Source organism: Puntigrus tetrazona, chromosome 18, assembly GCF_018831695.1.
Source record: "Puntigrus tetrazona isolate hp1 chromosome 18, ASM1883169v1, whole genome shotgun sequence".
Classification (NCBI taxonomy): Eukaryota; Metazoa; Chordata; class Actinopteri; order Cypriniformes; family Cyprinidae; genus Puntigrus; species Puntigrus tetrazona.
Window position 1 is genome coordinate 2,366,835 of NC_056716.1, and position 12,603 is coordinate 2,379,437.

A 12,603-nucleotide genomic window follows, 5' to 3' on the forward strand; every position below is an offset into this window, starting at 1 on the left:
TTAAGTGAATCACGGATCTTACCAAGCTTGCCGTTTTAATACTTGCTCTTTTCTCTAATGATGATTTAAGTCATAAAGTTAAAAATGCTTACTTCGTATTGTGCAGTAAATTGGACATAATTACCTGCACGTTGATGATTAGAGGAAAGGCCGTAGGAAGTGGCCCATTCCTCCAGTGGCTACAGGCTTCAGTTTTGTGTTCATGAAAGCCAGGAGGATTTTATTAACCCCGTGTATGTCACGCTTCCCAATGAGAAATATAAATGAAAGGACACTCGGACACAGTTTTCTCAAGACTTTTTGACCTTTACGTCATAAGGTTAGCTCTGATAATCACAGGTGAACATACGGCATTAGTTTAACAAGAAGCGATGCTTATCGATTACAAGAAACCTATTTCGCTGTATATAGAAAGAAGCTGCTTTCTGTAGAATTTTTTTTTTTTCTCTTCTCACTGCGGTAGGGTCCTCAGCCCAAACACTTTAAAGGTGATTGCAAGATTTCTGCTGCCTTTCTGAGGTTTCCTGTTGGGGTAGTCAGCTCTAAAGCGTTGCTATGAGTAATCGGCATACATAGACGTAAACACACACGTGCAGTCTCTAAGAAACACACAGTAAAAACACCGCATGCCTTCCACTGGGCAGCACGACAGTTGGGATGGAAACTCTGCAGCTGTTTCTTGTGAATCCAACACTATGATTTTACTGGTCTTTTCATGTGCTGTTTTTTTTTTTCCTTTTGAAACCCTGCAGCCTGAATAATGTATACAATTTAAAAATTAAAAAAATATATACTTGTTTTAGTTAAGATGTATAAAACATTTCTGTATTATATAACATATATAGTATATTATTAAAAAAGTAAAGTGTGTATATATATATACTTTGTGTATATATACATTTACATATCCATTTCACATTATTATCACCATTTCGTCAAAATATCAAAATACATTTTTTTTTGGTAGATTTCTACTTTCAGGACAGCGTTTTCAGGACAAGGCCGTTTATTTATCTTTTGATCAATTTAGTGCATCCTTCACTCTTAAAAATAAAGGTGCTTCAAAAGGTTCCTCAAAGTTATGCAACAGAAGAACCAATTTTTGGTTCCACAAAGAACCAAGGTTCTAGGTCAAAGGTCAAAGTTGTTGTTTTTTTAAAGAACCACCTCTTTCTTATCTTTTTATAATCTGAAGAACCTTCTTTTGTCACAAAGAACCTTTTGTTCGGGTTAGAAAGGTTCAGAGAAAACCGGACAAAAAGGTTCGATCCCACTTTATATCAGGTGGCCTTAACGATCATGTACTTACATTTAAATGAATTATTTGGTACAGTGCACTTGTTGTGTACGTATGTTTTTACATTGTACTCATATTTTTAAAAATACCTATATGTAGTTACATCTGTTACATTTCTAACTACACTTAACCCACCTTTTAAACCTACCCATACCACCAAACCCGTCCCTAACCTTACCCGTATCCCACCTCAATAGCACCGGAAGTTACATTGTACTTATTTTTTGAGGCAATCACATGGTAGTTAAGGCCAACTAATATAAACTGTGACAAAGGTTCTCATGGCATCCTGATATATATATATATATATATATATATATATATATATATATATATATATATATTTGCATTTCGGACACCGTGGTCTAGGACGTGTTTAAAAAAAAAGCATGCAGCCCAACTGTCAAAACTAAAGGAAAACATTTCACTACAACCTGTTCCTATTTGATTCATGGGAAAATGAAGACGTTCTCTAAATCGAGAACAGGCCTTGTGGTTGCGGCTTCTAACAGGACACGTGGTTTTCGGTGTGTACGTGCGAGCGCACTCCCTGAGATGGCCAGAAGCTCAGGAAACAGACAAAACTGCCGCTTTGATCTGAGGCATTGTAATGTAGGGACTGGTGAAAGTGACTCATTTTTTCCAGACAGACTCATTAATTGGTTGCTGGAGGATGGTGAGCCGCATCTGTTGTGCTTCTGCTTTATAAGCGGTTGAAGCGTCGGTCTGGCTCGTTGCGGTGTGAGGTCTCTTCCTCTGGGTCAACTGAACTTATAGTGTTAGGCATCAGCTCCATCCACCTGATGTTGAAAAGCAGCGTCTCTACTCAGATATGACGTGTCGCTGTATGTGGCTTTGATTGTGGGTTGGGTGTGTGTCTATTAAAGGTCTTTTATTTTTTAATGTGTGATCTGTGATGTTTCTTCAGTGTCGGTAACACATTTACTTGTACTTCCAGGTCACTGGTGAAAAGTCACAGTCTAGCAAGTATCTCAGCAGCTTTTGTTTCAGCACCGTCATCAAAGTGATATTTCTCAGCAGATGTGGTTTTCAGTGCGTTTTAACAATATATATGTTACGCTTTGCATGGTTCTCAGTTGTAAGGTTTGTTATTGTCGTAGTATTTAAAGTGTGCAATTATTCTTTCATAATTTATTGTAATGTTTGATCTAAGATAATGTTTCAGATTATATTTTAATTAAGGCAGTAAATAAAAAACAGGGTTGTGACAATATAAAGTCATGATACAGTTCGCATGCTTCCTAATTTTAAATATTTATAATTGTGTTAATTATAATAATTCGTCTTTATTTATTTTTTAGCATGTATTTTAATTATAATAATTTATATTTATTTTTAGAATTTATTTTAATTATAATAATTTATATGTGTTCAGTTTTTAAAAAAAAATTAATATATGACCTGAAAAAACATATATGTATTAGTATATTAAGTTACTGTGTAGATTATCTTTTAATTGTAGGTTTATGATTTGATAACAATTAGAGTAGTAAATATTACAGTTTTCTGATGATGAATTACAGCTAATATTAAAAAAAATTATCAGATACATACATTTAATCCTCAAATAAAGAATAAACATAAAGGAGTGTTTTAAATAATATTTTTAATGGCAAATAGTATCAAAGTCACTAGTTATACATACCTATACCTATATTAAATATAATAAATTATTTTCCAAAATTTCTAAATAAAATACTTACAGTTCAGTGTTATAATTGAAAGTCATCAAGTTGAATAATGATAAGCAGTCTATAATCTGTTATCCACTTAAACTGAAAATGCTTAACTGGTTTTAAAGTGCTTAAATATACCAAGGCTGACATAAGCAGTGTCCAACTCAACACCTGTCACTAACAGACTGGACATTTGTGTTTTTTTAGCTCTCTGTCATCGTCCTTTCAGCCTGACTCAGAGCTGTCATAAATGACTAAATCTGAGATCGTCAAAGCGCAGTGTTTCCACAATCACCGGAGCCTTTCATCTTTACTGAACGATCATTGCGGGAAGACCACTTTTTGGCGCTAGCACAGGCACGCACGGTTTAATGAAACAATATTGCGTGTGCTTTAATAAGAGAATGACAGAGGATGAGGAAAGCTGATGAGAGTGCCTGGATAAAGGCTTCATAATCTCAGAAAGCTGCATGTGACCCACAGGGCTATTGCCGGGCCGCTGTCACACTTTTTGACAGCATATTAATAGGGATTTGTGCCCCAGATGTCTGCCGCTTCTGATAGGTGCCAGCACAGCATCGTCTGTTCGGAGCTCTGCCGCTCCATTCCGCTCAAAAGCAAATCCCTTTTTTTTCTTGCTTTGTGTGCAAACCTGTCAAGAAGAGCTGGCGAATTACTCTGACTGTGTGGAGTTTAGTTCTCATTCTTCACTTGGGATATTTGTTCGGTCAGCTCGCGCTCACAGTTTGGAAAGGTTGTGCTTTCGAATGCCTCTCCTTATGATGATGCATTTTTAGCATCACTATACACAGTATTCTTTATTTTTAATGCATTAGTATTGATCTTGGAAGATGTAGTGTCGAATAACTGCATATCCAGCATGCACTTGTTTCACGTAGCTGTTGGATCAAGGAATAACTCTGTGGACATCTGATACCCGTTGCTTGTTTGGATTAAGCTGCCAGTTATTTTGGAAAATACGGGAAAAGGATGAAAACGCAACACTGCATGCACACCGCAATATATAAAAATGTTCCTTCGTGCATTTTTGATGCTAAATTTGTATTCTTTAGAAGAGACTTTTCCCTGGGTTGACTGCGCCACCTTGTGGCTGCAAAAATGTAATCTTTCCCTGCTTTTGTAAAATTGGGAAAAATCGATGACCGTTGTTTTACATTATAAACCTGATTAGAAAATAAATATGTTTGTTTTATATAATATTTGTTTTATATAATATTTTATATAATATGTAAAATGATAATTAAGAATTATTTTATATAGTTATCATGATTATAACATATTTACATCCTTATAATATAAAATGTTGCTTTAATAATAATAATAATAATACCATAAAAATAGAATTGTATTTATATTTATTTGAGATTTCAATTGGGGGAAAAAATGATTACTGTTGTTTTATATCATAAACTGGATGAGAAAATATTTACATTTATTTTATATAATTTCCTTGTCATATAAAATGTTGTTTTAATATTAATACCAAACAAACAGCATCTTATTTGGTAACATATTACATATTACATATTATAGTTACATGTGCTAACTTTTATAATAACAATAAATTAGCCCTAAGCCAAAGTAACCCTAACCATATTGTAAGTACATGCAGTTAATAAATATACTTAAATAATGTAACAAGGACGACTTAAAAAGATGCAGGTTTTGGAACGTACTTTGTAACTTTTGTATGATCTGATCATGTTTATGGTTGTGTTTCAGGCATACTGTTTTCTACACTGGTGTTTGGACCTGCTTGCGGTTTCATCCTAGGATCTGTCTGTACCAACTTTTATGTGGATGCTTTGTTCATCGACACAAGTGAGTTTCAGTTCATCCTCTGTATCTCCAAACACAACACAAACACTCAGTTTACAACAACAGAAAACTGCTGCAAGGCATTTTGTTTCCCACCAACACGGCTCTTGCATCTATTAAATAATTGAAAGCACAAGGCCTCATATTCTGTCTCACCGTCACAATCAATAAATCAGCCTGAGAATCAGCAGAAAAAGAAAAGGACAAAGAATTTTTCTCACTTCCACACTTAGGATGTTCGTTCCCGTTGGCTAATGCGTTATGTTTTGCCTATTTAAAGCTTGACTCTTCTGTAGTTACATCATGTACTGAGCCCGAACGAAAATGAAAAGTTGTGATTTTCTAGGCTCGTATAACTAGGAGCTATACACTCTTTCCGGCGTAATAATCAAGTAATTTTGCTGCCGTAATATCATTGCGCCTGTTGCACCGATGACGCCCTTCATTTTTACGCCAGAGAGTATAGAAATGAAGAGAATGAGAGTATTAGTCAACTTAGTTCACAGTGTAACTACAGAGGAGGCAAGCTTTAAATAGACTGTTTGGTCATTTTTGATAATTCAGTGATGTATACTAAGCTATGCTAAAAGTGCCAGACGCCGGAGATTGGCTGAATGGATTAGAAAACGGTAAAAATGTGGAGTTGGAAAATTAGCCTGTTTTCAAAAAAGTGGAGTGTTCCTTTAAACAGTTCGGTCATTTCAGATCTATTTGACCAAATGTAGCAGTAAAATCAGTTTTAGTAGAGTAAGGCTTACCGAATATCTCAGTGCAAACGACTTTGAACAGCGCAGTGGTATGGATGTCAGATGTCTGCGAGTTGCATCATGTAATTTGGGTCTTTTTAAATGTACCGATATGTGAGAGATTCATCATTATTCATGCGTTCACCGTCTTATATTTGCTTTTCTCAGCTAAGCTGAACATCACTCCTGATGACCCCCGTTGGATCGGTGCATGGTGGGGAGGTTTTCTCCTCTGCGGTGCCTTACTCTTCTTCTCGGCCCTCTTCATGTTCGGTTTCCCCCAGGCTCTGCCCTGCAAGGAGGTGGAGGGAGGTACTGAGAGCGAACAGGCCATGCTGCCCTCGTCTTTACCCCAGGATTATGAGAAATCCAAGCCCAGCAACGGAGTCCTGCAGAACTACCAGCCCAACAGCAACAGTCTGTCCTGCTGCCAGCAGCTCCGAGGTCTCTGTGCCAGGAACACAGTTACACAACCGCTAAAAGCTTCCTTTTCATTCAATCTTTGACTTCCAAATCCACCGTGGGATGTTCAGTGTGTTCTCATTGAGATTGGCCTGCTTTAGCTGAATACGATTACACTTGTCTTTAAAGAATGAGGAGAAATGTTATGCGCAAACACCTGATGCGGGTCTTTTTCTCCATTGCGTGTGTGTTAAATGGAAGGGTTGATCTGCTTAAATCTGTTTAAACTGAACCGGACATATTCTTCTAATCGCAAGTCTAATTATGCTTAATGATACACTGAGGAGGCAATTAGACAATTAGAGTTAAGTCATACTTATTAGCAGGCCCACATGGACTCTGCACCCGCAGGAGTTTGTAGAAAGCTCTGCAGATTTCACTGAACATCACATTTCTTTGACATTGGCTTTACAGTATGTCTGTCTTTTTTAGTTTGGGCTTATGTATTTTTTTATCCTAGTGCTTAGTTTAATTTGAGTAGTTGAACTTAAACTGAAACTATATATATATATATATATATATATATATATATATATATATATATATATATATATATATATACTTTTATTTAATTTTTTCAGTTTAAGTTGAAATACTAAAATTTAAAAACATGTTTTTAAAAATATTTAAACATTTTTACAACCCAAAATAATTAAGTATGATTAGAGATATTAGTAAAATGATATTTTCTAATACTATAAAAAACTATAATGATGTTAAAATAACACTGGCTAAACTCTCAACTCACTAACTCAACTAAACTAAACCAACTGAAATGAAAAGTAGTTTTAAAATGACTGAAATTAAATGAAAATAACAATGCCAAAAGCTCATAGACTTATAAAACTTAAACTATAATTAAAAAGATAAAAGCTGATTGAAAATATTCATAAATGTAATATAAATAACACTAAAATAGTACTGTTGTGTTCTGCATGAAATTAAAATTTTATACATTGTTTCTTTGTCAAGTAAATTACATGGTTCCTTTTTATGTTCATGTTAAAAAAAGAAACTTTTATAGCACTGAGAAATGTGATTAATTTGATTTAAAAACAAACAAACATTAGTTTCCATATTAATCTGCTTATTAGAGTCGAGGTTTTAAATATGTTTCCAGCCAAACGTGAAGAAGCACTAAAGCTCTCAGCCTAAAAGACTTTCTGCATACTAACTGTCCTCTCCGGGTTCATGCTGCCGCTCTTGTTTCTCGTCTGTTTGTCTGTAAATAGAGTAATTGTTATGCTGGCATTGTACTATACTTGTAAGGCTCTCATTTTGTACAACAGCATCCATCAATCAAGTAAGATCTGATTACATGCTAGCTAACGTGATGCATTACCAGTGAAGAAGCTATGGCAGCGCAAGCTAAGACTCTCTGCGGTAATAACGCAGGCAGCTATGTTATCCAACTTGGTCGATGCATTTTTCAAGGTTTAGCCGTCTGGTACTGTATAAAAGCAGTCTCCATTGTGACGTTTCAGACGCATCTGTCAAATATATCAATCAAAATGAGGGCTCCTCAGAATGCATCCGCGGCTCGGCAGCACTTTAAAAAAGAAACAGGAAATTTAGGGGTGAATGTCTGTTGATTGCGTCATAAATCATCTGTTTCTTCATTCAAGCCTAACAAGCGTCAATCTTAACTTTAACTGAATGCTATAGACTGGACTAGTCTGTCATTACTCTGTATTTTGGGCTCAGTCAGTAAACTGTCTGTCTCTCTTCCTCTCTCTCTGTCTCTTCCTTTTTCGCTCCAGTTATTCCCAAGGTGACCAAGCACCTGCTGTCAAACCCGGTGTTCACGTGTATCGTCTTAGCTGCCTGCATGGAGATTGCTGTCGTCGCTGGGTTTGCTGCCTTCCTGGGCAAATATCTGGAGCAGCAGTTCAACCTCACCACCACCTCTGCTAACCAGCTGCTGGGTGTGTATAAAACACAATGTTCCTGTTCTTATTCATTGGCGATTTTAGCAGAAACTGTATTTCATATTTATCTTATTTTTAATAAAGTAATTTTTTTTACTTTCCGATTTAATTGCACTTCAGTTTTAAGATTTTTTTCTATTGCTGTTTTTATTGAAAACAATTAGTTTCCTATCTTTTTTTTCACATTTTAAATGCAATTACAATGAATTTGACTATTAAGTTTTATTGCCAATTTTTAATTTTTTTTATGTTATATAAGTTTACAGTTTATACAGTGTTATATAGTTTAATAGTAGTTTTTCAAAACGATTAGAGATTAGATTGTGAATCAATTTTAAATTGTGAATTAAAAAAAAACTAAAACTTGTATTTTTTTCAATCTAGTGAATTTTCTTTCTGCAATTATTTTTAATATTTTAATAATTTGGTTTTTTTTTTTCAATAGTTTGTATTTTACTATATTTTTTTAATTATTATTATTTTTATTTTATTTGACTTTTTTTCTAATATAGTTTTATTGCAAATTAAATCTGATTTCCCCATGAAGCGTCTATTTTTACTGTATCCTTGGATTTCGAGATTTCAGCCTTTTCAGCTCATTTTATCTTAACATGTTTATCTTTGACTCTATCCAAGTAAACCTGGGCAAATTATAATTCATGATTATAACATTCGCGTTTATTTGTTTAGTAAAAGCTTTCATTCAAAGTGACTTACAAGTGAGGAATACAACAAAAGCCATTGATCTGCATCTGAAGTGCCGCAATACAAAGAAGAGAACAGAGATAAAAGGGTATACAGGTACACAGCATAGCATGACTTTATGTAACACATAATTGTGTGGATCTTCTCTTCGTAAACAGGGATGACGGCCATCCCGTGTGCCTGTCTGGGCATATTCCTGGGAGGATTGCTGGTGAAGAAGCTGAACCTGTCTGCTCTGGGAGCGATCCGAATGGCCATGCTGGTCAATCTGATCTCCACCGCCTGTTATGTGTCCTTCCTCTTCCTGGGCTGTGACACAGGACCTGTCGCTGGGGTGACCGTCGCCTATGGCAACGAGTACGGACGGGCTCAGCTGCTTTTTTCTCCTCACAGCCTTGTTATTTTTTGTGCCATTTATAATGTCTTTGCAGAAAAGCTAGCGGATGACAGGTCTACAAGCTGAAACCTCTCTTTTAGCGTACGAGCCAGCTTCAGTATTTTATAGATTTTCGCTGGTTTTCTTATTGAGTATTTTAAGGGAATAGGAGATAACAGAGTAGTAAAACATGGCAATTTATTTTCCAGGCCCACATGGAATCTTTGTTTATAGATCTGCGGCACACAGTGCTATGGATTTTGGTTGATCTCAGTGACTTGATCTGTTTATTGATGCTTTTGCCTTTGTCATTACACCAGTAGGTGGCAAAAACAAGTGTAATTTTGTGTTATGAGCAAGTCATTGAATCGCTCCGTTTCTTTCAAACATCAATAATGATCAAAACAATATTTATACCTAATTAAAATAGCCATGTTTACAAACTTTACACAACTTAAATGTCATTAAAGCAGGTTTTCCCAGTTCTTCTCTGAATGAGATTGACAAACTAAACAAACTCACATGCCCCTCATGTTCTGCCGAGATTTTTTCCGGTCGCCCACTTTGTTTACGAACAAGCCGTCCCAAATCATTCAGTTCAAGAACATGCCACCGCTGCTCCAATTTGTTCAGACTCCTTCAGTATTTGTTCAATATTTCTGTGTACACCGTCCCACACCATTGGTTTGTCCCCAAAATGGGACCAATTCCATTCCCAAAAGTCAAACAATTCCATCTGGGCCTGCTCATATCTAAACCGCTAAACAAACAAGGCTGTGTGTGACGAACCAAATGAACTCACTGACACTCTATATATCGAAGGCTAGACAGAAGAACTGGCTTCAAACAGGTGAATGTGTGTTTGTGTGTATATAGGACACTGCAAGTAGGCCAGAGGCCGGAAGCCCCCTGCATGAGTCATTGTAACTGCTACACTTCATCCGTTAGCCCGGTTTGTGGCTCCAACGGTGTGACCTACTTGTCCTCCTGTTTCGCTGGCTGCACCAGAGCCATCAGCACCGGACTTCCACCTCCTCTCTCTCAGGTCATTACCCATCTCATCTACACAACGACGTTTGTCTCTCGCTCGCTCTTTCCTCTCCGCTGTCACATACACTCCGTACGTCTGTTTTTCTGGCTCTCATTTTCTGGACAGCTCATGTCCGGCGTGGGTCATTAGAAACGAAGCCTGCGACGCTCATCAGATATACAGTATGTCGGAAAGGACACAGCGCTCTCCCTGCCAGGCATCTTAATGGCCGCCGCAATATGGGCCTTTGCACTCATTACCATACAAAGCGAGTGGTCCAAACTGGAATAGATGAATCCAAGACAACAGTCACAACCATTATCGTAATTGAGCACTGGCTCACGACATGAATATACCAACTGGTGGGTTTAATGAGCCTGTTTCTGCCAGGGTTCGTGGGTGCATTGCTTCTCTGTAGATAAAATTGACTATAGCACATACAGACAGCTAATAACGACTCGTTTACTTTACACTAGTCCCATAAACCTTTTACTCATTTTAATTTAATGATCGATTATAGCATATATCGAGTGATTTAAAATCACGTATTCGCACGCGTCTGAAGGCTAAATTATAAGTAGAAATAGATTTTATGAGCAGAAATGTTATTTGAGGTAACACTTTATTTTAAGGTGTAAACATATGTAACATATACTTACTATTATAATAATATTAAATGGTGCGTAATTGCACGCAAGTAACCCCATGCCAAACCCTAACGCCAGAGGAAGTAAATGTAGTTAATTAATATTACTCAGCGTTTACATTGCAAGACAGGAAACTTAATGTGCGAATGTGTTTATTGCTTTCAGAATATGACGGGATGCTCGTGCATCTCCACATACAATGACTTCGCCACAGCTGTGCCAGGCAAATGCCCGCGTCCCGGCTGCCAGGAGGCTTTCCTCACCTTCCTGTGTGTGATCTGTGCCTGCAGCATGATCGGAGCCATGGCCCAGACGCCCTCCGTCATCATCCTCATCAGGTGACTACCTTCACTCATTACAGTAAAAAAAAAAAAAAAAAGAGCTCTGGTGTCATGGCCTGTGCAAACCAAGAAAAAAATAAGTATAACGATGACCATGAAAGCTTGTTTATTATAACCCTGCACTGCGGTTTTGTCGTCTGCAGCTTTCAATGCTGAAGTTGTTTTAATACAGAAACTGGCAATTCTATCTATCTGTCAATGCTATTATCGTCCATCAGCTGGAAAAATGGTTTTGAAAGTGATTCTATCAATAGTGTACTCTATGTAGCTGCTGTGCAAACATCCCTATTCTCGTAGATTAGAATGATATTATTTTATTAGATTAGATTAGAACGATATTTATATTTTTATTTTATTTTATTTAATCTACCTACCTATCTAACTGTAAGACTTATAATTAATATACTGTAAGCTCACCAAGAATTAATTTATTTGATCAAAATACAGTAAAACTATAATATTTTGCAGTATTATTACTATTTAAAGTAATTTTTTTAAGAAAAAAGTTGAATATATTTGTAAATTATCGACGGCAACAATGTGCTCCCTCACTTTTTAATTCATTGTAATAACCTGATTTGGTGCCCAGGAAATATTTTTGTTATCATTGATGTTGAAAACAGCGTTCTAACGAATATTTTTGTTGATATATGTTTTCGTATTCTTCGATGAATGGATAGTTCAATCACACAGCTTTTTGAAGCAGCAATATTTTGTAACATTATGATGTTTTTCACTTTTGATGAAGTAAATGCATCATTCCTAGCTAACGGAAGTGTAATAAATGAGTAAAATGATGCGATGTGTGTGCTAATATGGACATGTTTTGTGCTCAGTATGTTGATTTGCTCTCTTGCTCCTTCAGAACTGTGAGCCCAGAGCTGAAGTCATACGCTCTTGGAGTTCTTTTTCTATTACTGCGACTGTTAGGTGAGATATTACAGCACAGAACAACCACATTCACAGCTTAAACTACATTCACATTATATCGTGGAGACAAATCCGTTTGCCTCACCGAAATAAGCATACTACAAAGTCAATTTCCTCGCTATAAAAACAAGGACAAGTTCAGTTGCCTCGTCTGTTAAAAAAGCAACAGTAAAATTAAAGAAAAAATTATAATTCTGTCATTAATTACTCATCCTCATGTCATTCCAAATCCTTTATTCATGCATAGAACACAAATTAAGATATGTGTGATGCATAGACACCAAAGAGAGACGTTCAAGGCCCAGAATGGAAGTAAGAACATCTCTTTGAAGAACATTTCTTTGTGCAAAAAAAAAGTATTCTAGTAGCTTCAGAAAATTAAGGGTAAACTACATGGGCTATTTTAACAATGCCCTTTCTGGGCCTTTAACGTGGTAGTTGCTTTATTGTCTATTCAGGAATATCTTAATTTGTGTTCCAAAGATTTTTCATTTTTGCGTGAACTACCCCTTTAAAGATCGTTGGTCAGAATTTCGTAGTTCTCTTCATCTCATTCATCGAAAAGGAAAGATTATCTGCATTCTCTCAATATTTCAAAATGCCTA

At 36.3% G+C, this 12,603-nt stretch overlaps 1 protein-coding gene across 2 annotated transcripts in view; it reads left to right on the plus strand.

The window, feature by feature from the left end:
• The window catches only part of slco3a1a (solute carrier organic anion transporter family member 3A1a), a 52,598-nt gene that overhangs the window by 26,465 nt on the left and 13,530 nt on the right, over nucleotides 1-12,603 (plus strand). For both annotated transcript variants that reach the window (XM_043263974.1, XM_043263973.1), the window contains exons 3-9: nucleotides 4,738-4,836; nucleotides 5,748-6,023; nucleotides 7,802-7,966; nucleotides 8,833-9,031; nucleotides 9,927-10,095; nucleotides 10,893-11,065; nucleotides 11,934-11,998. In XM_043263974.1, coding sequence (XP_043119909.1) covers nucleotides 4,738-4,836; nucleotides 5,748-6,023; nucleotides 7,802-7,966; nucleotides 8,833-9,031; nucleotides 9,927-10,095; nucleotides 10,893-11,065; nucleotides 11,934-11,998 — 1,146 coding nt within the window. The remainder of the gene's footprint in view (nucleotides 1-4,737; nucleotides 4,837-5,747; nucleotides 6,024-7,801; nucleotides 7,967-8,832; nucleotides 9,032-9,926; nucleotides 10,096-10,892; nucleotides 11,066-11,933; nucleotides 11,999-12,603) is intronic.